Genomic DNA, 23,410 nt, shown 5'->3' with positions numbered 1-23,410 from the left:
CTACACCACCCGCTCGCCGAGGATGTCTTATGATGGTCTATTTGTAGATTGTGCCAGCTGTTTCCTGTGATAAATACACTGTAAAAGCTGCTTCATGATATATGCAGAGCCATGTAGTTTCATACTAAATGTATTTTTCTGAGAACCTTTACTTTGATGGCCCACTTAAACTAGTTACTGCTCCGTCACACTGTACTGGAGCTCAGTTAGTATTACCCCCTAGTACAATCTAAATCTTAATCTCTCACTTTCCTTATGAAGTCAAAGGCAAGCTGACTCCCATCGTCGACAGTTCCTTGTCAAAAGAGCCCAGCTCTGGCCCTGGGTTTATGTCCCACAGGGTGGCTTCTCGCCCTGGGCTAGAGGACCCCGAAGTGACATGGACAACAACCTCCAGATGTTAGCCTGCATTAGGACCTGACAGCTTGCCATGTCACTGCCTACAGTACCACGCAGTTCCATCACTTCCCATCTGCTGCCCAACACCTCTCGAGGGAGAGAAAGTGGGTGGGGATGGGAAAAGACTGAGACTTTGCTGCCCTTCATTCTAGATTAGGAGACTAAACATCACAACACTGACAGATCGTGCTGGGAGGGAGGCAGGCATCTGATTTGTCCCAGCATCCAGCCAGAGTTATGAAGAACCATCTTCGGCCCAGAAGACCAAGTCCCTGCAACACGTACGGGCTCAGCACCATGGAGCTGAATCAGGCTGAGGCAGGCTGACTCCAAGTTATTTAAGAAACTTCCTGTTGGATATTTGGAGACCAAGAAGATGGAAGCATGGACATTTCTAATTACTTTTATTTTATGTTTGTTTTTACAATTTTTAAAAATATTTATCACTTTTGACTAATGATAGAACTAATCAGCAGATTAAATAAACAAATGTAATAACTGTTTGTTGTGTCCCTAATATGAACCTTTGATATATAAGTCATAATAAACAGAACATCTGTGTGTGTTTGGATTCTATGCAGTGTTGCACCATGAAATTAGAAAGGCTCAACAACATATATGCACAAAAATCAAAGATGTGAAAAAAAAAACCCTAAAGTCATAAAGTGGACATTAAAATAAACCATTGAATGGTGGGATAAGTTTTGCCCAATGAGAAAATAGCCTGATGTTTGGCTCCCCCTCCTGGAAACATGGACTAACATCATGCACAGGACATGAACCTCTCAGTATCTCAGGCCTGCTACTGAAAAGCAGTTACTGAGGACTCACCACAGCCATGCTGGCACAGCTACACCTGCTACTGTACTAACATCTGATTTGGAAAACAAACGGTGCATTCATGTGTTCAACATGTATTTTAAAATGGCATCATACGTTGTATAAGTTATACATTTACTGTTTTTCCTGTGTTTCTTTATCTGTGTCTCTATTTGTCCTTAAGTTAATGTCTCCTTTGGTCATTTCCTGTTGTACTTTGTTAGTCACTTTTATGTGTCTCCCCCCCCTTCCTCCAAACACACACACACACCAATCACCTGCCACATCCTCACTGATTTTACTAATTCAATAAGACTTTGCTGTCAGTAAGCTCTAGTGTTTTTGCTGCTAACTTGTCTTTAAATCTGTCAGAAACTACACTTCCATCTTACAGCCATGGTGTTTGTCTGTGTGCATACCAGCAAGCAAGTATAATCCAAGGAGAAACCTCTGGAGCCGTCCTGACTTTACAGCATTAGAAAAGACTTGCATGACACCATGCCAAGCCCTATGACAGTTATATGTTAGAGGTGCATATATTGTAAACATACCTGCAGCAGGACGAGATCAAGTATGCACGACCAGAAGATTTGGTCAGGAAAAGAAGTCTTTATTTAGCTGGGATACATACTGTTATATTTGATTATTAGTCAGATAGAAAACACAGTAGCTTTTCAAAATAAAAGCAAGGTCCATTTAATTAATTATATATATTTATAGCTTTAAAACACACTTCAATAAATATTTTTCTTCTTTTGGTCTTTATTTCTCCTGTCAGCTTTACAAAAACACACAATGGACTATGAGAACAGTTGAGGGAACTGCACTGGTTTAAAAGGTCAGTGGTGCAGATACAGGCCAATACACACATTGTAGATGCCACAGATATTAGCCTACGAAACCTAAAACACCTTTACACATTTCCAAGTGTTTCACATGTTTGTCCACGTCACTACGGCAGGTATAAACAACTCTCCGATTATTCACATGAACGTTAAGCACTATTTGACCACTGGTAGCATCACACACGCTGAAGAGTACAGGGAGGGTTAGCTCTAAGTTAAGACACATGGATTAACAGGTACATTGCAGTACAATTGTAGCACCCATCTTTTACATGGCTAGTCTACCACTCCCACACCTCAAACTCACACCTTATGGGTGAATGGTGGCTTATTTTAACCTTGCATATTTCCCATTATTGTGTTTCAATCAGACAGACTCAAGTAAGAACACTTTTTGTTGATATTGTTTTGTACTGAATCATTACAGTGGAGGGGAGGGCAGAGTAAGCACGATTCATGGAGCAGCAATTGGCACAATAATGGGAAATATCTGAAACAAACCAGAATTCTGCTTAAATATTGAATCACAGTGAGAGAGAAATCTTTCCGTGGATGTGTTCCCACTTTTGAAGTCATAAAGGGAAATAGCTTCAAGGATCCGGGAGCAGCAGTGGGTTACCAATGGGATGCAATGCACTGAATGTAAAGCATTGTACTGAATGGTGACTGCAGTACCTTTGGCAGAGGTAAACACTGAAGGTTTAATACTGCAAAACATCTGACATTGGCCATCATCACACGAGGTGACGTGAAGACAAAACGTACGAGTGCTGGATTAGCTGAACCCTGCTTTTCTTCCCAGGATAATGCCACTCTTTCTGCGAGCTGAATTCAGTGACTACAGATCTTCATGACTGACCTCACCCTTGCTTGAAACAAACTACAGTGAACGACATGCTCAGCTTTATTAACTTGTGCGCAACAAAAGCACAATTTAGTTTTTTTTAATTAGCCCCTTCTAAATGTACTTCAAGCTTTCACCAGCAGGTGGGAGCATTTTACCAGCGGGTAAACACAACAGTAATAGATGGTTAAAGACTGAAAGGTTGTTTCTTTAAAATCTGCTCAAACCTTTGGTTATTTTTTGAAAAAAAAAATTTAAATAACAAAGTACTTGTTAAGTACCTTTAACAAAAAAGAAAATGTTTTTGTGAGAAAACCGTGTGCTACTGAGAAGTCCCAAGATGGTTTTGATTGTTGCACAGTGTTGCACTGATCACATTAATCACAATGCACGTAGTGATGTCGGTTTGGTAGCTTCTTGAACAAAAAGGGTTTTGAGAAAGGGAACTTTCTCTGTTGTGTTGATGAAAATATTGCTTGTTTTCTGTCTGCTTGCATCTGTAGAATAATATCACTGATAAAATAAACCTGAGCAGGATGTTCACTGAACTGGTTTAACCTGGAAGCTGACTTTCATACCATACAGATACCAAATGAAAGCAATAGCTGCCTGGAAGGTATAAAAGGACACTCATTGGAAAATTTCTCATATGTTTTGCTATTATAGAAGTAAATGGGTTCGATCAAGCGACAAAAAGAAACAAAGATCTGGTTCATTTGATTCATCCAGCTACACATTTGGGTTCAGGTGCAGATTCCTGACACGCCACAGAGGTCGAATTCCAAAAAAGAGATCAAGCAGCCATTTTTCTTGGCTTACATACTGCCTTTGTTCAATGCATCAGCTCAGTGATCACGAGCTTTATAAATAGAGCATAAAACTCATTACGTCAAAGAGAAGTTTATGATCTTCATAAAAGTTTCTTGATATATTTGGACAAGCAAACATTTGAAGGTGAAACAGTAAAAATAATAATACAGGGCCTATTTTAAAAGAAGTAAAACTTAAAATTATTATTTTCTTTTTGGTTTTTGTCAGTTCCATCATAGAAAACGTAATGTCCATAACATTAGGGGCTCCCATTTTTATCGTTCTGCTGTTCTCTGTGCTCCTGAAGACTTTGCCATCATACTCACAGCTGTGAATGTCTACAAATCTGGTAATTGATTTCATATGTTTTCCAACTTATATGATATGATATTATGATATTATATACACCATTTGATGCAAAGACAAACCAGGATTTTAAGTCTTGCAACTAACGGTGCCACAAAAAGGGTTTACTGTTTGAAAAAGAAGCTCAGAACAAAACTGGCTGAGTTGCTCAGTCATTATATCAGGAATGACCAAAGGCAGCTTCGGAAGAAGAACCTCATGAGAACTATGGAGGTGGAAATAATCGGTTTGGGGTTGCTTCACTACCTTAGGGACTGTCGATTCCAGACACTGATTCAGCTATTAATTATGTGTGAGATCAGAGACTGATTGGAATGTATGCAAGGCCCTTTTGATGAGGTGATGATGTAAAGACTAGAAAATCAACAGGGGGTGGTTAAAAAAGAAGGAATGGAGGGTTATGGAATGAGCTAGCAGACAAGAGTGTTTTGTGCACAGAGTAGCGAAGTACCACCCCATTTATCATTTATCAATACTAACTTCAGATGTCAAAGTTTACATACTTTATGTTGAATAAAAAGCGTTAATTTTCACCGTGGAGTCCTCTAAGACAGAAACATCATCTGTGCACAAACTCATCAGCAAACAGCCTAATAAGTTTTTAAACCCTGTGTTTTTCTCACACCCTGCCTTTAGGCACTGTTTCAAAGCTCATCTAGTGTTTACTTGTCCAAATATATTTTTAAAAAAAATTTCCGTGGGATGCTAATACTTTTTCACATGATGAGTTATTCCAAGGATAAGCTTAACTTAACACAGAAAAGCTAGTACTGTGGTTTGTTTACCTGCAGCTCACAGACCATTAATGCAGAGAGATCCTCCCTGCAGTCCTGGAGAGCTCTAGGCAGTCAACACCTCCTATGACCCGATGAAAGCATTCACAAACTTGCCTCTTGGGGGCAGTAATCCTCCACAGAGGACCCGAAACACCAGCGACCGAAATCCAGCATCATCGGGTGAGGAATTAGGGCACCGTTGTATGGTGACAAACATAAGCGCTCCAGCACAAACTCACATCTTGAAGCCTCCAGTGAGTCAGAGTGTTATTAATAGACCCAAACAGCAGGCGCTGTCACCACGTCTACTGCTCCCGGCCAATTACGAAGCTCTGCAGGTGTGCCCACCGACCCACACATGCAGCCAATATCAGACACTTCTTCTATTCTGCAACCTTTGCTCTCTCGCCATTATTTGTTTTCTACTTTGTGAAGCCCTTTCACAGACACGCACACACTCACACACACCCAAAGAAAAACATGGAAATGTTATTAGGTCAGCTTCCTCCTGTGGCTATGACTCAGTACACCAGCTCTGTCACTGCCCACCTGGAGTCTCGGGAAGAGCAGCAGGAACAAGAGGATGGAGAGAAGTAGGGGGTAAGAAGGAGGTTATTACAAAACACGGCAGACTCATTCAGAAGATACAGTAGCTTTGCACATACACGTCTGCACATATAAGTCAGTTAGTAAACCCTGTGCTTCTCATTATATCTTGTCTACTCTAAAAATGCCACTGGCTGTTAAGCTCCAATATTTAGCCGTGGCCCACGTACCTGCTCTCCTGAAAGGGCAAAAGAAACATTCAAAATGTCTTTTAGTCTTAAGTTAGGTTAAGATGCCTCCTCCTTCAAACACGGAGGTGGAACTTAAGTTGGTCGGCACTGGATTACAATCACAAGTCAATCCAGCAGAACTAAGATGCGATTTTTATTGTATCTCAAACAAAATTAAGAAAACAGTGTTGTTTGCAAAGGTACCTATTTTCTGTCATTATGGTCCCAGCGGTGGCTGCTCTTATTAAACGTGGCCAAATATTCAAATGAGTGAGTAAGCGTCTGCTTCTAACTGCTCTGTTTCACACAGTTTTTCTACTCTTGGCTCTGTATGACAGGCTATCAGACAGGACAGGATTTACCTAATATGGTCATTTGAGGCACACAGCTCTTTGAGCAGAGAAGCCCCAAATCTGCAAAGGGCAGCTGGTCAGAAGAAGTAAAACAACTTTATAAGACAAATAAGGAATATTTTTATTTACCATAAATCACGAAAGCCACTCTACTAGAGTTCTGGAGTGGAACAGGCCCACTTTAAGACATGTCACCCTTAAAAAGCTTGAGCTGAGAGTTTCTGGAGTCATGCTAGATTGGCCCCAATCAGCAGAGTTTAAGAACAGGTTTCCCCGTGTTAAAAAGAAGCACACGTTAATGCTCAGACACAGAAGAACACCATCACTGACACAACCATGAACAGCCCCTGCCACACATCATATCACATGTGTTTTAGTTGATTTCTTTTATAACTGAGTTGCACAGTTCATTCTATTGTTGAGTTATACAGTCTTTGTGTATTACTTTAGTTGAAATTATTGCTACACCAGTGTAGTCAACTTCATCCAAACTGCAGGAAGCCGCTCTTCCTCCACAGACTCTGAGCTTTCATTACACCGCATGTCAGCATAGTGAGGTGGTAACAAGATCCACACAGCAGACATGCAGTACTACATACACATCCTCTCCAATTACCACACTAACAAACAACAAATGCCAACAGCCCCACAGGCCATTGCGTGGAGATAATAAGAACCTGTGTGTGTGTGTGTGTGTGTGTGTGTGTGTGTGTGTGTGTGTGTGTGTGTGTGTGTGTGTGTGTGTGCAAGCTTCTGGTGCTTTCTTTGCACAAACACACAAACCAGAAGGAGAAATGTGTGAGTGTACTCGGAGATACAAGGGCATCTAGTAAGTGCATTAATCCTCAAACAGGGCAGATAAGGCCTACAGAGGTTAAGAGATTGCAGTCTGGAAAGAAGCGATACATTACACAAACGGCTGGATTGATTTGACCTGCAACCTTTCCAAACTCTCAAACCTCATTAATAAGCCTTCATATTTGAGATACGATCCTTTTTCTCCATCTGAAGCTCATTTTGTTCGAAAGCTGTGAAGAAATTAGGCAGACACTGCTATGCTTTAAGGAGAACGAGTCAGAAAAAGGATACTTCCACTATTCAGGTGAAAGGACAGAGGTTAGTGATCATAACACTAACTGTCAAGTCATGTTAGTATATACTCTACTTGATCGGTGGTCATCCTAACTGGATTAAACCTCAGTTTTCCTTTTAAATATTAAGCAACTGCAAACGTTTCTGCAGCTACGTCTAAAATACTAAAATTCTAGGCTAACGTAATCAGCAACTCTCCACCTGTGAGGTTTTCTCAATCTGTTATTGCACCTTTCCACCATTTCCAACACACACAGGCAATTTTGCTGCCTTCCCAAGGGACAGGCCAAACTAACAGCTCTACATTCGCTCCTTTCCAAAACTTCACCTCTGAAACGAAACACCAGTAATATGACGGTCATCATCTGGGGCTCCAGTGTCACAAACTACTAAGTTGTCTCTGATTTCCTCATTAATGAGGAAGAAACTATTGACTTTTAAATGCTGATTTAAGCTCTCAGAAAATTAAGTTCCTGTGTTTAACGTCTTTCTTCCACCGGCAGACATTCATGAGGAGCCTCTCTGCAGGCTGGACTCACCGTAAGGCTTTAGTCTACACATTTACTGCACTGTATACAGGAATACACTCTAGCATAGAGAAATCTATGTCTAATCTGTTGCTTTACACACCCAGGTCCAGGTTTTTCTTTTCTTTTTCTGTCTGCTATCCTCTGTAATTACTCTTTTCAATCCCTTTTCATCTTTGGCAGTGTGTTGGACCCGGGGGGTGGGGGGGGTGGGCAGGTGGGTCTCAGATGCGTCCGTTGCCGTGTGTGCTGCTTCGGCGGCCGGACAGGGGGTGGGAGGAGTAGTGCAGCTCAACTGTGGAGAAATTGGAGGATGAGGAATTGGAGGAAGAAGAGGAGGAGGTGAGTCCACAGGCTTCACAGGCCAGAGCCAGCTGCCTCAGGGCATCCAGAGAATCCATCTTAGCCCCACGTAACAGATCGCTCTGTCCCTGCAGCACAAAGGAAGACGCGTGAGTCTGACTCATACCTGCAAAGTCATGAACTTCAATGAAAGCAAAAGGTAACATTTAAATAGTTTTATAGTCTTTTGTTATTAGGGACGAGTGTATGCAGGAGGTGTTGGGGGGAATTCTCCTCGTATGTAAAAAGCTGAAATTCTGCTCATTTCAGGCTCCATATGTTTATTCTTGTTCTCCCCTGTAGCAGCTCTGCACGATCCCAGCTCCAAACAAGATTAGGGCTGCCACGATTAGTCAACTAGTCACGATTACGTCGACTATCAAAATCGTCGACGACGTCGTTTGAAGCTTTGTTAGAGCACAAAAGACGCAAGAATAAGTAGTAGGATTTAAGAGTGTAATAAGGGACTGAAACAGAAGATGGCAGCACTGCATGTACAAGGATGCCAGCTGCCGTTAAACCCCGAAGAAGAAGAAGCAGCTCTGTCCCAGAATTCATAGCGCAGCTGTCAACAATGGCGGCAGCTAGTTAGTTTTAATATTACTCTTATTATTCTTTCTGGGTCACAAAATAAACGTTTAACATATTTTCAGAGGAGAATGTAGCTGTGTAAACCTCAAATATCTGCTCAGTTTATCAAGGCACCACATATTTTCAAAAGCGCTCCGACGTTTTCGGAGACGTCTGTTACCCACTAGCTCGATAGCGAGCCGGGGGCAAGGCTCATTAGAGCCGTGAGAACACCGGACTCCCGGCAAATCGTTTTCAAACCCACCGCTGTCTTTCGCTACTCAGGTTAAACATACATAAGTCACTTAGATAACTTAAAAATGTTATTGTATTGTTTTTACACAGCTGAATAAACGTCAAGCAGACAACTGATTATCAGAAGTGTGAGATCCTCGAGAATATACTGCGGTGTCCCGTTATATTTTAGATAGCAAGGAGCAGACGGCTGAGTTTATTAAACTCCAACGAAACAATCTGCAAATTTCATTAAAATTTAAGAAACTATCATCTTGTCTTTATTTTTAGTTAGCACATACCTTAAACACTTCTAGCTGTAAGCTAATGATAGTTATATAAGAGCAGACACATGCTGGTGCAATAAGCTGTACGTTTTACATCCAATGGATGCATGATCTGATTAGTCGACTAAGCGCAAAAATAATCGGTGACTAGTCGACTATCAAAATAATCGTTTGTGGCAGCCCTAAACAAGATGAATCCTTATTTATCTCGTTCTTGGCGTTGGTTCGGCTCTGTCTAAAACAAGCTGCCTTATGGCTCAGCAAGAGTGAAAATAGGACAGAAGCCTCCTTGCAACAAGGAAAATGTGGAGTTTGCCCAATGATTGCATTACTTTTTTTAATTCAATGATTGATTGCTCATAGTCATGCTAAGACATGCCCTCAACCGCATGCTCAACCTCTTGGACTGCTTCAGATTGCAAGGCGATTGCACACAGGTCTCAAAGTGGGAGCCAACCTGTCTACAGTTACAGTCCGACTCAAACTGACTGCAGCCAATTCTTAAACGCAGTGAGATTGTCGACACATTTGTAATCGAGGACTCGACTCAGTTTGTTCTATTCTGGTTCTATTGCTTTATGAAAAGTGTCATGAAACTGATGTCCTGCAGCAACTACATCAGGGGTGGGCAACTCCAGGCCTTGAGGGCCGGTGTCCTGCAGGTTTTAGATCTCACCCTGGGTCAAAACACCTCAATCAAATGATTAGTTCATTACCAGGCCTCTGGAGAACTTAAAGGCATGCTGAGGAGGTCATTTAGCCATTTGAATCAGCTGTGTTGGATCAAGGACACATCTGAAACCTGCAGGACACGGGCCCTCGAGGCCTGGAGTTCCCCACCCCTGAATTACATCATTAATTGTGGAGGAATTGGTGTTTCGAATCTATGAGGTTGTGGCTCAACTTTGAATGTAAATAATGAAAGAGAATTTCTGCTTAACCCTTTATAGACCAACCACTGCCTGACCGAGTGTGACTGTAAAATTAACTCCCTTCCTCTTTCTTTACGTCAACTTTCTTCTGATTGGCTGCCTCTGATTGACATCATGCAGAAACAAACTGAGCCAAGAGTCTTTGAGGACCTAAGGCCGAGACCGAGCGCGCTGTGAAAAAGCAACAGCAAATTATGAATTTTTGGTAACATATATACATACGTGTTCAGTGTATATACGCACACTGAACTAATTGCATTGTTACAGGAAATATGTCCTTAAAAAATTTAAAAAAAGAAGTCGACATCTAGCCACGATGACCTGGCCCTGATGTTTTTAAACAAGAAAAGTACGGCACAGATATTCTGCATTTATCCAATCCTCATGAGAAGAAGCTGATCCAGGAGCTGAAGCTGCATCTATCTGTGTGCCTGAGCTAAAATAGTATAATTATAGTATAAATAAATAATAATAATAATAATAATACTATAAAACAGTATTATTTCCACATCATTGTACATGTTATGTTATTGTTATTTAGTACCAATGTTTGTTCTGAGCTACAAGCGTACTTTCACCAAATGCCGAGGTCTGATCGGTCAGATCCGTTTATTCGTATCCAAAAAAATCGTCAAAAATTATGTTAAAAGTTTAAAAGTTTATTATGATTGGTCTTTTGTTTGCTTCGGGTTGACGATTTTTGTCCAATGACTGACAACTTTTACAATGAGTAACATTAAAATTATAACTCTCAATGTCAAGGGAATTAATCACTTTTTTAAGAGACACAAAATACTTTCCTCACTCAAAAAAGATAGAGTGCAGATTGCATTACTGCAAGAGACTCACCTCACAGATTCTGAACACTTAAAACTCAAGCGTGATTGGGTGGGACAAATTTACTATTCCTCTTTTAACTCTAAAAGTAGGCGTTGCAATATTGATCCATAAAAATCTACCATTCACTCTAAATACTATTGTAAGGGATAAGGACAGACGATTTATTCTGATTACTGGGCTTTTATATGGGGAGCAAATTCTATTAGGAAGTGTTTATGCACCAAATACTTTTGATAGATTGTTTTATTCAAACCTTCTGGCAAAAACCTCCTCTGTGTGTCCGAATCACGTAATAATTGGTGGGGATTTTAACTGTGGTTTGAGTCCTGAAACTGATTATAATCCACCAAAATCTCAACCACCTTCAAAAATGGCAAAGGCTGCAATGGACTTCTGCTCAGATCTTGGTCTTTTTGATGCCTGGAGAGTTTGTAATCCACATGTGAAAGACTTTACATTTTTCTCACGCCCCCATTTTTCTTTTTCCAGAATTGATTACATGTTTGTTTCTAGATCTGTCCTTGACAGAACTCGGGGTTGTTTGATCAACACATGCGCTCTCTCAGACCACTCATCAGTCTCAATGGAGTTATTACCACCTTATTATGATCCCTTGTCTAGACACTGGCCCGGCTAAACCCAGCTCTCCTTAGTGACCCTGAATTTGTAAAATATTTAGAAGATCAGTGGGAACTTTTTCTTTCTACAAATGACTTACCGGGGGTTAGTGCTTCTACTCTATGGGAGGCGGGTAAGGCATTTCTCAGGGGCTCTATTATCTCTTTCACCTCAGCGAAAAAGAAGAGCACCTTAGCCAAACAATTAGTACTTGAACGCAACATTACTAACTTGGAGAGGGAGTTTAAGAAATCCTCGTCTGTTTCTGTGCTTAAAAAACTGGATGCAGCCAGATCAGCCCTGGACCAACTACTAACTCAGAAAGCGGAAACTGCAATATTCTATGCAAAGCATAGATTATTTGAATCGGGCAACAAACCTGGACGCTTACTTGCCCGACTTGCCCAGGGGAAAAAGGGCTCTTATGCAATATCCTCTCTAAAAGATAAGAAAGGCGTTTTACAATTCGAGGCTAAACTTATCAGCAAAATAATGAAAGAGTTCTATCAGGACTTATATTCCCCTGAGTGTCAAAATACTGTAGACGCTAGGAAATTGTTTCTTGATAATGTTAATCTCCCTATACAATCAGAGGAAAGTCGATTAGATCTTTGCAGTCCTATTAGGGCGCAGGAAATTTTAGATGCAATCAAATCCTTACAGAGTGGAAAAGCTCCAGGCCCTGATGGGTTTGGGCCAGAGTTTTATGGTGGGTCCTTTATTAAAAATTTATGTAGAATCTCTTGAGAGGGGCACACTTCCACCCACCTTAAACCTTGCCCATATATCCCTGATCTTAAAGAAGGATAAACCTGCAGATCTGTGTACATCTTACGGACCTATAAGTTTACTCGGTGTAGATTGCAAGATTTGCAATTATAGGGCTCTTGCAATTTCACTGGATGCTGAGAAAGCATTTGATCGGGTGGAGTGGGAGTATCTATTTGATGTTTTGGAAAGATTTGGTTTGGGATCTGAATTTGTCAAGTGGGTCAAACTGTTGTATGGGGCCCCAGCTGCAAGGGTGTTGGTTAACGGCTCGGTCTCAGATGTTTTTCCACTGGGTAGAGGAACGCGTCAGGGATGCCCTCTTTCTCCCATACTGTTTGCACTTGCATTGGAGCCACTGGCAGAGGCTGTAAGAACTGACCCTGAGATCTGTGGGGTAACCTTGTTGAATACTGAATACAGAATTTCCCTTTACGCAGATGACGTGTTGCTCTTTCTCACTAAGCCAGAAACTAAGAAACTAAGCCACTAAGAATCTATTCCTGCACTGACACATATCATTAATCAATTTGGCCTTTTTTCAGGGTATAAAATAAATTATGATAAATCTGAAGCTTTGCCACTGGGTGATGGGGGGAGGTGGGACACTCCTCCTAATTTTCCTTTCAGGTGGTCAACCACTGGTTTTACATATTTAGGTATTAGGCTGTCCGCAGACACAACAGAGTTGTACAAGTTGAACTTTAAACCAATTGTGGGCTCAATCAAGAATGACCTCAATAGATGGTTTGACCTCCACCTGTCTTGGATGGGTAGAATAAGTTTAATCAAAATGAATGTTTTACCCAGAATATTATATCCCATACAAATGTTGCCTGTCAGGATCAACAGAAAAACATTCTCAGAGATTGAGGGATATCTTTCTAAATTTATATGGCATGGGAAGAAATCTAGACTAAAGATACAGATTTTACAACTGCCTACAGATGAGGGGGGGCAGGCACTTCCTAACCTTTTATATTATTACTGGGCTTGCCATGCACAAATAATCTCAGGGTGGTTACATTCCTTTCTGTACCAAGGCGAGCCACCGGTAGATACTTGGTGCTGTGACCCTCTTTCGCTTCTTAGTCTTTTATCTATTGATCTGGCTGACCTTCCTCTTGGTGTCAGAAATAATTTCATTTTGATGCCTACACTTAAGGTTTGGCATAATATTGTTGTCCACGTCGGAAGAAGAGGTTTTTCTAGTGCACTACAACCTCTAATTAGGAATAAAGCTTTCCTCCCAGGTATTGACCTGGGAGGAAAGTATAGTATATTTGATGATTGGTGTTCTAAAAATATAAGATTTATTTGCGATCTGCTTGAAAGGGGTGGTTTTATGGCCTTTAATCAAGTTCAAATTAAATATAATTTACCACAGAAACACTTCTTTGGGTTCCTACAAGTAAGGCACTTTGTAAATTCCCTTAAATTTCCAGCCAATTAACCAGTTTTGAATCCTGTTGAAAGCTTTCTTCTTAAATTTAATGAGGAAATAATCACAAAAAAGAAATTTATCTCTCTTTGTTATGGGAAGTTATTGTCTTTGAATTTTGTAACCACTGATAAGGCCAGGGTTCGGTGGGAAACCGACCTGGAAGTTCAGCTTAGTGCAGAAGCATGGTCCAAAACTTTTAGATCTGCCAAGAAATTGTTTTCCTGTAACAGACTCCAGGAAAGCCATTACAGAATCTTACATAGACTGCAGCGTACGCCAGAGTTTCTAAATAAAATTCATCCTCAGATTTCTCCTCTTTGTGTAAAGTGCAATACGGATGTGGGGACCTACTACCATTGCATATGGCAATGTCCTTTAATTACTAGATTTTGGAAAAATATTGCTATAGAGCTTCGCTCAATCCTTCTCCAGTCGATCCCACTGAACCCTGGGCTGTTCGTTCTGGGTCTATCTATAGAAGGGCTCTCTCTGTCTTCTGTACAGATGCTTTTGTTAGGTAAACTTTTACATTTAGCGAGGCGATGTGTACTGTTTCAATGGATTCAGAGACAGCCCCCCACTGTTACACAATGGTACAGAGAAATGTTCAAGGTGTGACAATGGAGCGCCTTAGTGCCATCATAAAGGGCAATTGTAATGCATTCTGTAGGACATGTAGCCTTTGCCTGATCACCTACCTCGTGACCTTGCTGTGCTATTACATAAAGGGGGATCACATTTTGTTTTTAAACACAATAATTAATGTCTTTTTCTTATTTGTATTTGGCTGTGCTGATTTGTTGCTGTTTGTGTTGTTCCAAAAATCAATAAATCATTGTTTTAAAAAAAAATCAAGCTGAAATAATGCTGAAAATTCTTCCTGTGAAATTACATGCTCGGTGTCAATGGCTGCATTAGGAAGTGAGCCCAGAAATATTTTCAACAAACAAAATATCTGCACGAATTTGACGCGTCTGGTCTGTAAAGGCCTCGTCCAGCCTGAAGCTATTTTCACTGTTTGTCTTCTGAAATTACAGATACATTTTTCAAAGTTCGTCCTACAAAATGTTTATATTTATTTATGTTCTGCCTTCCTTTACCTTAAGTACAGTAATGTTCCAGGTGAAACTCTCCACGGCTTTGTTAAGCTTGCGACCCTTTAGTCCTTCCTTCTCTCCAAGCCGAGAGAGATCCTCGTGGAAGTCCATTCCTGTGAAGCACGAAAGCAGGAGCATTATTGAGGCAGAGCAGCTTGGGAATCGGCAAATCAAATTCAGGTGAAATATAGCTGTCAAGCGTATGGATGATTTCCCTCAGCTATCCCAGTTGCAGTTACATGTGTGTTGTCGTATAAACCAGACTGACATGTTTACGTAAAAGCAAAAGCACTGACACATAAAGGTCAATCATCCAAAGGCAAAAACACGCTGGAAAATAAGCTGTTCAGAAAATCCAGTACAAATGTGACAGAGAACAGCTGACTTATTGTAAACAACATTTCAAACAGAGATACTTTTGTAAATATGTGCCTCATGGGAACCCAATTTAGAGAGTGCTACAGCCACCACATGCAAAGCTGTTTACTCGCAGAGCCATTCTCTGAGGAGTCACCCTAATTAAGCTCTACTGTTAGATGTTTCAGTCAGACTTGCTTATTTGATGATTTGTTAGAATTTGGGAATATCCCATGCTGCAGATCTTTTATTCATGAGACCTGATCAAAACGACACTCACACCAGCCACGCAGCCTTTCATCCATCTCTGCATACTTTACCTTCCCTCTGCACCTGAGCGATCCTCTCCTGTACTGCATCAGCATTCTCGATCAGCTGTTTCTGGGCAGCAATCATCTGAACAAACAGGAAGACAATTTCTATGTTCACTTTTTGGTCCTTTTATATGTTCAAGGTTTATGAAAAATACTATGTCAAGTATTCAGAAGGCAGTACAATATATGGACAAAAGTAATGAATGTTATTGCTACTGCATCTACTGCAGTGATATGCAGAGGCACCACTGTGTTGAGACTCAAGTACAGACTTTCAGCTTAAATGCAAGAGGTTTTACAAACTGTGCCCCGTCTTCCATTTTCAGAGGTTCAAATTAATTGGACAATTGACTGACAAGTAGTTTTGCGGCCATGTGGCCATGTGAGGCCCTTTGCCTCGTATTTCATGTCAAATGAAGTGGACATAATATCTGAAGTTGATTCACAATGTTCAATTTGTATTTTAAAGATTGTCACAGTAACATTAATGTCATTTTAAAGGTGATGCCCAAAGAGATGTGAGGGCAGGTGAAGGAGGCCATCATTAGAGACAAAACAAATCTTTCAGAGAGAGAGATTAGGCTAAATCATCAGTGTGGTGCACCAAAAGGTCTGAAGCTGCTTGTAGACAGAATTATTTCCATGGTTGAGAAAAAGAACTTCACAACATCGAAGCATTTCACGGGAGGAAACAGAATATTTGACTTCAGGTGGACATCGGCTTTTTCTCCAAGTATTAAAACCTTTTTATATTGAAATTCATGTTAGATTCTCTCATTAATTTTGAACATCTGAAACTGGGGGACTGGGGATAAAATTGGCTGTAATCTTGAAACTGTGCATGTAAAACCCCTTAAATTAACGCCCAAAGTCTGAACTTATCACATACTGATTGTTTGATTTACAATCCAATGTGATGATGTACAGAGAAAAAACAAAAATGATCTTTGTCCCAAACTTTATGGATGGCACAAGTTATTTAAGATGAGACACTGATTGTACCAACTGAATGGTAAAAGGACATTTGTGCAACAGCGTTGGGGATAAAAGACTAAATGCATGCTGCCGGGTGTAGCAAAATACACTGTTCCAAAAAATAGTAATGTCAAAGTATCTTACTGTATATTTTACAGTTTTGTACTGTCTTTCTAGAATATCATTAAATTTACATAAGTAGACTGTGATCTTACATGTCAAAAGTAAAATAACATAACATCACTGTACATATAGTAAAACACAATTTACTTGTTTTTTAAATATATTTTTTTGTACATATGCATATTTAGATTGTAAAAATATATTCAGAAATGTATCATGATTTCACAAATATCTGTCCGTTATTGGAAAGATCGAACTGTTGAATTCAAATGTAATGCTATGGATGTTATTTTACGGTAGTATTTTGGCGCCCCAGCTGCCGGAATATTACCATTTTTTTAAGACGTTTTTTTAACAGTGTAGCAGTACAATTACCCTGTCTGCACTCAACAAAGTGTCATGAATAACTCTAAGTAACACTTTTTCTCAAATGTGTTTGGGTTTTTCTAAAGCCAGACTGAAATTTAGTTCCCGTCCATTACCTCTAGGAGTCTGTGGAAGTCTTTAAGCGAACCCTTTGCAAGCACATTGGAAGTAAATGAGGGAAAAGTATCATGCTGGATATCTGGACTCATATGGACTGAATAATGTGTTAGGCCACATCGCTTCATGGAAATGAAAATTATCAACTTGCGGAGGGCTGAATTCAAAGACACCCCGAAAAGTGAAAAAAATTATGCAGCAGACTAGTTGATTTTGTCAAAATCTCACTATTTTCACCATTTTCGCTTAAAATGGTAATTTGTATGGCCAACATGTGGTTGTATGCATGCCTGAAAATATCAGGGCATGCTCCAAACGAGACAACAGATGGTGTCCAGGGGTCTCCTCCCAGATCTGCACCAGGCTGGCCAGTCAATGGAGGAACTGCCTGTATACTCTCACCACATGAGGCCGAGCATTGTTGGAGGAACCCATGCGTCAGCACGGGTTCTGACAATGAGTCCAAGGATTATATCTGGATATCAAAACTCAGTCAAGGTGCTGTTGCCTAGTATGTAGAGAACTAAGCAATCCCTCCATGGATATGCCTGCCAAGACCATCACTGACGCACCACCAAACCAGTCATGCTGAACGACATCACAGGCAGGATAATGTTCGAAGCTCCCCCAGACCCTTCCACGTTTGTCACATGTGCTCAGGATGAACCTGCTGTCTGTGAAAGACACAGGGACCCAGTGGTGGACCTGCCAATTCTTGCATTCTATGGCAAATACCAACTGGGCTCCACGGTGCCAGGCGTCGAGTTCAGCGCTCACTTAAGAGTGCCTGGGCCCCAGGCCAACCTCTTCAAGTCTGTTTCTGATTGTCATAGCAGGTTTGGCAAACATTGTTCTGCCTGTGACCAAACACTCATACCTGTGGCCAGCTCAAGGTCATTTTGTAGCTCTGGGAGTGCTCTTACTTGTACAAACTAGCAGAATGCTCCAGTTGATGCAATAATACCACTGATCATGGACTATTTACGGAAGAAATTTCACAAACTGACTTTTTGCAACGGTAGCATCCCAGACTCTTTACAACAATCCATTTATTCATAAATGTTTATAAAGGAAGATTGCACTGCTCAGTGTTTGACTTTGTGCAGATATAAGGATATAAGGGCCTAAAAACACCTGAATTCAAAGATTAAGAGGTGTGGCCCAATATTTTAGTGTAGTGTATTTGAAAATGTGACATATCACATAGTCTGGGCCATACAAGATCTAACCTTTACCTGATTTAAATGTGACCATTTTCTTCTTCCAGATACTCTCCTGGGAATCTCAGGGCTACAGATTAAGGTTTTGAATCTCAAGGTTTCCTGGAAGTCCCATTATGACTATTAGGAAACGATGTAAAATAGCACTGTGCACTCTGAACCAGACAGAGAGCAAAAATCATCGTGAAGGATCATCGTTGGCGTTGAGAGGCGTGCCTCCAGCTGTTTTCCCCCAAAGGTGGCACATAAAGTCAAGAGCGTGTCCACGGCCATGCTAATATTATTTGAGACATTCACGAGGTTGTTCTTCCCTCAGAGTCACAATGTCCAGGCATCAGTTCTACTGTAATGTCATGAGGGTTCTGAGGGATAGCTTTCAATGTAAATGACCAGAACCTTTCTGGTACTTTGTTCTTGTTCCTTAAGTTTAAAATCAAGTCAAAGTGCAGCTGTTTTTACACACTGGAGGAGATTAAAAATGTAACGGAAAAGAATGGGACTTCCAGAGAGCAATCTAAATATAGTAGAACAAGTCCAGAGATGGAGAGATCAGCTAAATGGGCAACTTATTATCAAGTATTAAAAGCCCCGGTCATCTGGGCCTTTCTGTGTGGAATTTGGATATTCGTGCTACACCTCTCTGAGTGGGCATACTCCAGATTCCTCCCACACTCTAAAGACATGCATATAAAATTAACGATAGGTAATAAGTTAATAGGCTCTCTTTATACATGGCTAAATCACCTGGTCGGGTACAGATTATGCCCAGAGATTTTGTTTACAAAATGTCTTTCTTTGTTTACAAAATGTAGTATGGATACTCTTTAGGGGGTATATCGTTTATATGTGCAGGGTGTTACGCAGTACGTTAAAAAAAACACTGAATGAAGCAAAAAAGTGTGTTGATGTAACTGCTGATGTAACATTGGTTGCCTGTCACTTCCAAGTCAACTCTCTCACCATTACACTGATACTCAGGCGTACAGTACGTACTCTAATCTCTCAGTTACTTATATACATGATACAAAACTGAGAGCAAAATGACATACAGGCATGTACTGTAGCTTAAATACAAGCAAAATAACTTTTTAACAGTGTACTTAATCTCTTGATATTAAGAATCTCTTTTGTCAGTGTGTCCTGGGCTGAGACAATATACAACTTTCTGATCACAGCTTGTGCAGATATGAAATACAACAGAGCTGAAAATATTAGACTATGGTAATGAACTGATCACTCTTAAGTAGGTTTTGAGCAGGTTCCATCTTCCTTGATGTAAACAGGTACTGTTTTTCTTTGTTTTAAAATAACCTAACCTAAATCATTGGGTGAAACAAATGATGACATTTTACATTAAACTTATATAAAATCAAGTAACTGATCCTCGATTTTCTTCTAATTACATCAGTGTTCTGCTGGAACACTCTGGGTCCTGGTATCCCTGTGGATGACACGTACCACCCACTTAAACAGCACTGCAGACCAAGCAGCTTGGGTTAGTACGGCAAAGTTCTGCAACATGGGAACATACTGATGTCATTGCTATCTCTAAATAATGAAGAATTTGCTAAACTAACTATAGCAAGAGTTGTAACTATATTTTCTCATTTAAATCAGTCAGGTTGCCTCAAATCACTGAAAGAAATAAAAAGGGAAAAAAGGGCTGAATACAGGAAGAGAGAGGGAGCTTTTTGTGTGGTGACTGAGCGCTGTGTGTTTGTGCTCAGAAAGGCTGAAGAGGTGTGATGTTTGATTGGAGATCACACCAACTATGGCATCATGACACTGACCTGCTGGGCTGCATTTGCTGGGTTTTGCCGCAAACATCATCAGCTGCACTCACATACGTAAATAACCACATTGTTCTGAGGTATGTGTAGGAGTAAATAGCTGAGCACTAAAAGAGGTGGGAGAGTCTCGTCCTGATCTAATGCAAGAGGAGATTGAGTAGGAGGTGTGTGTGTGTGTGTGTGTGTGTGTGTGTGTGTGTGTGTGTGTGTGTGTGTGTGTGTGTGCGTGCGTGCTCGTGGGTGACGGTTTCATGCATGTCACCACAGAGCTGCTGTATAATTAATGCCTATAGACGATGCAAATGTACGTAAGCAAAGGTCTGCACACTCAGTGATGCAGTGTTAGATGTCAAAAAAAAACTTCACAAACTGTGGAAAAGTTTCTGATGCTAAAGGTTTCAGCCAAAGGAGCAAAATTAGCAAGAGCAGCATAATGAGGAGCTCGTAAGTGACACAGAGCTCAGGAAGATACATATCATGGTCTAACTACATATACGTAGGTCTCACAAAGCACAGTTAAAATTAGCACTGCAAACACCTAGCATGTCAAGTCTCATAATCATTATATTTATGATTTCATTGGCTAAATTCACTCTTTCTGATTGGTGCAGATGGTTGTTTTGAAAAAAAAAAACAACTACTGAAAATTAGGTTGACATTTGACCTCAAAGAAAGCTATGTCTGAGACTGGGTGTGGTTTAACTGACATTCTAGGTCCTGGTGACTGAGAAACCACCAGGTGGAAGCTAACCAGGAGCATTATTCAAACCTAAACTTCAGTCCCCAGCTTATGGTTTGATCCAGACCTGGAGATTACTAATGATTATTAGTCTAACCCCCTCCGTGAATCGCTACCTTATCGTGGTGGTGGGGTTTGTGTGTCCCAGGGATCCCAGGGGCTATGTTGTCCGGGGGCTTCTGTCCCCTGGTAGGGTCTTCCATGTCAAGACCCTACGGAAGACCCTACTATCCTGAAGGTTCGGGATGTTGTAGGGCTTTCCTGGTTGACAAGCCTTTACAATGTTTCGTGGAGATCAGGGGGGCACCTCTGGATTGGCAAACCGGGGTGGTGGTTCCCATCTTTAAGAAGGCGGACCGGAGGGTGTGTTCCAACTACAGTGGCATCACACTCCTCAGCCTCCCTGGGAAAGTCTATGCCAGGGTGCTAGAGAGGAGAGTCCGTCTGTTAGTCGAACCTCGGATACAGGAGGAACAATGTGGTTTTCATCCTGGTCGTGGAACACTGGACCAGCTCTTGATCCTCTCAAGGATACTTGAGGGAGCATGGGAGTTTGCCCAACCAGACTACATGTGTTTTGTGGACTTGGAGAAGGCATTCGTAGCAAGAGCTTGGTCCGCATAGCCGGCAACAAGTCAGACTCACACCCGGTGGGTGATGGGCTCTGCCAGGGCTGCCCTTTGTCACCGATTCTGTTCATACTTTTTATGGAAAGAATTTCTAGGCGTAGCCAAGTGGCAGAAGGCTTTCACTTGGGTGGTCTCAGGAGCTCATCTCTGCTTTTTGCAGATGATGTGGCTCTGTTGGCTTCATCGGGTGATGGCCTCCAGCTCGCACTGCAACGTTTCACAGCCAAGTGTGAAGCAGTGAAAATGAGAATCAGCACCTCCAAATCTGAGGCCATGGTCCTCAGCCGGAAAAGGGTGGAGTGCCCACTCCGGGTCAGGGACGAGTTCTTGCCCCAAGTGGAGGAGTTTAAGTATCTCAGGGTCTTGTTCACGAGTGACGGGAGAAGGGAGATGGATTGGTGCTGCGGCTGCAGTGATGTGGACGCTGCACCGGTCCGTCATAGTGAAGAGAGAGTAAAGCCCTATAAGCCCCCAACTGAGTTCATATTTTTTGGCATATTTATCACACTTCCATGCTTCAGCTCATTAAACTAATTTTAATATTGGACCACGATAATCCAAGAAAATGCAAAATCCAAGTTTTAAATAATGATTGCCTTTGTTAAAAGACCACGTGAAAAAGTAATGTCCCCTAAACCTAATAACTAGTTGTGGTGGAATTTTGGCCCACTCTTTTGCAGAGGATTGTCTTAATTCGTCTGTTTAAGCGCCTTAAGATCAGAATAAACGGTGAGTCTGGACTTGTTTTGTTTTGGGGGGGTTTAGAGCCATCGAGAGGTGGACTTGCTGGTTTGTTTCAGACCTTTCTCCTGCTGCATAACATAAACATGCATGAGCGTCAGGGCATGAAATGACTGGGAATTATCCTTGCAGATTTTCTAGCAGAGAGCAGAATGGTTCATGGTTGGGCAAAGTGTGACAAATATGCAAAAATCTAAGAAATCAGGAAAAAGGGCAAATACTTTTTGACTCATGACCTCCAGCTTGCAGCAAAAACGTAGGTTACACCACTATGACGAGTGCAAGCTGATGGTCTAAAAAGTGTTGCATCATAAACAGGATTGGCCAGTTACAATCATTTTCCTAGAGCAACTACGATGCAGTTCACAGCGATATTTGTCTGTGCAGTTCGTCAGAAATTTTTCTTCATGTTTGCACAAGACAGGAATTAATGCAACTTTCTTTTTTAAGGAAGCAGTTAGCTCAATAAATGTGTCTTACTGACCGTTTCATAAGCAGCGAGCAGTTTGCGAGTTGGTTCCGAGAGGCCGACCAGGGGCTCCAGACATGGATAGCCATCCTTCAGAACCATGGTGGCCCCCATAGTGCCCTCAGGACTCTGTAGCCTCGTGCCCAAGGTCTGGATGCACTGCTTCAGTTTGGCCATAGTGGGGAGCCCACACTGCTCTTTGAAACTGGCTGTGGTGCTCTGGAAATGGTGTGAAGGTAAACAGACAGAGAAGAGAGGGAAAATAGTGTTAGATCTGATGTACAGTTCCGGCTGTAAGATTAAGCTGGGAAAAGCCAAAAATCATGACACGGCCCGCTCACTTCCCCTCCGTTCCCCTGTCATCTGCTGTCTCCCTTGTGAATTAAATCAATATGGCACTCACTGCTGCCTTTAATCCAGTGAAATCAGTCTAAGCTTAAGCGCATTTAGCAAAAAAAGGAGACAATATGGCATAAATCTGGAACAGGAAATCAAAGCAATTAGAGTGTGTGTTGGATGGGGGGATGCAAGATCGGGATGGTTCACAGATTTGAGTGTGACAGATTAAAGGACTCATTTGCTGAACTGCCATTCAGGGTCACTTCATAACAAAGGTAAAAGGTTTATTTCTGCATGTATGAGCACTAGAATATAAAGCCTCTGCTGTTGCACTGAATGCCATTTGCCACTTGCCACATCCCCAACTGGACTAGCAATTATCATGCTCCACCTGTGTGTAAGTGCATCTGTGTCTGTGAATGTGACAGACACAGAGAAGCATGATGAATAATATCTGTGGCAGATGAGCCCACAGCTGGACTCATGGCAGAG

At 41.3% G+C, this 23,410-nt stretch overlaps 1 protein-coding gene across 1 annotated transcript in view; it reads right to left on the bottom strand.

The window, feature by feature from the left end:
* Positions 1 to 7,699: 7,699 nt before the first annotated feature.
* The window catches only part of plcl1 (phospholipase C like 1), a 127,187-nt gene continuing 111,476 nt past the window's right edge, over positions 7,700 to 23,410 (bottom strand). The window contains exons 9-12 of the mRNA XM_085383953.1: positions 22,595 to 22,798; positions 15,417 to 15,492; positions 14,743 to 14,852; positions 7,700 to 8,038 (exon numbers count right to left, since the gene is read on the bottom strand). Coding sequence (XP_085240079.1) covers positions 7,832 to 8,038; positions 14,743 to 14,852; positions 15,417 to 15,492; positions 22,595 to 22,798 — 597 coding nt within the window. The 3' untranslated portion in view covers positions 7,700 to 7,831. The remainder of the gene's footprint in view (positions 8,039 to 14,742; positions 14,853 to 15,416; positions 15,493 to 22,594; positions 22,799 to 23,410) is intronic.

This window comes from Rhamphochromis longiceps, linkage group LG16 (genome assembly GCF_057381845.1).
Source record: "Rhamphochromis longiceps isolate RC_006_pf linkage group LG16, R_longiceps_female_GT1.1, whole genome shotgun sequence".
NCBI classification, from domain to species: domain Eukaryota; kingdom Metazoa; phylum Chordata; class Actinopteri; order Cichliformes; family Cichlidae; genus Rhamphochromis; species Rhamphochromis longiceps.
Note: the sequence above shows the minus strand (reverse complement) of the source record. Positions and strands in the feature narration are given on the sequence as shown.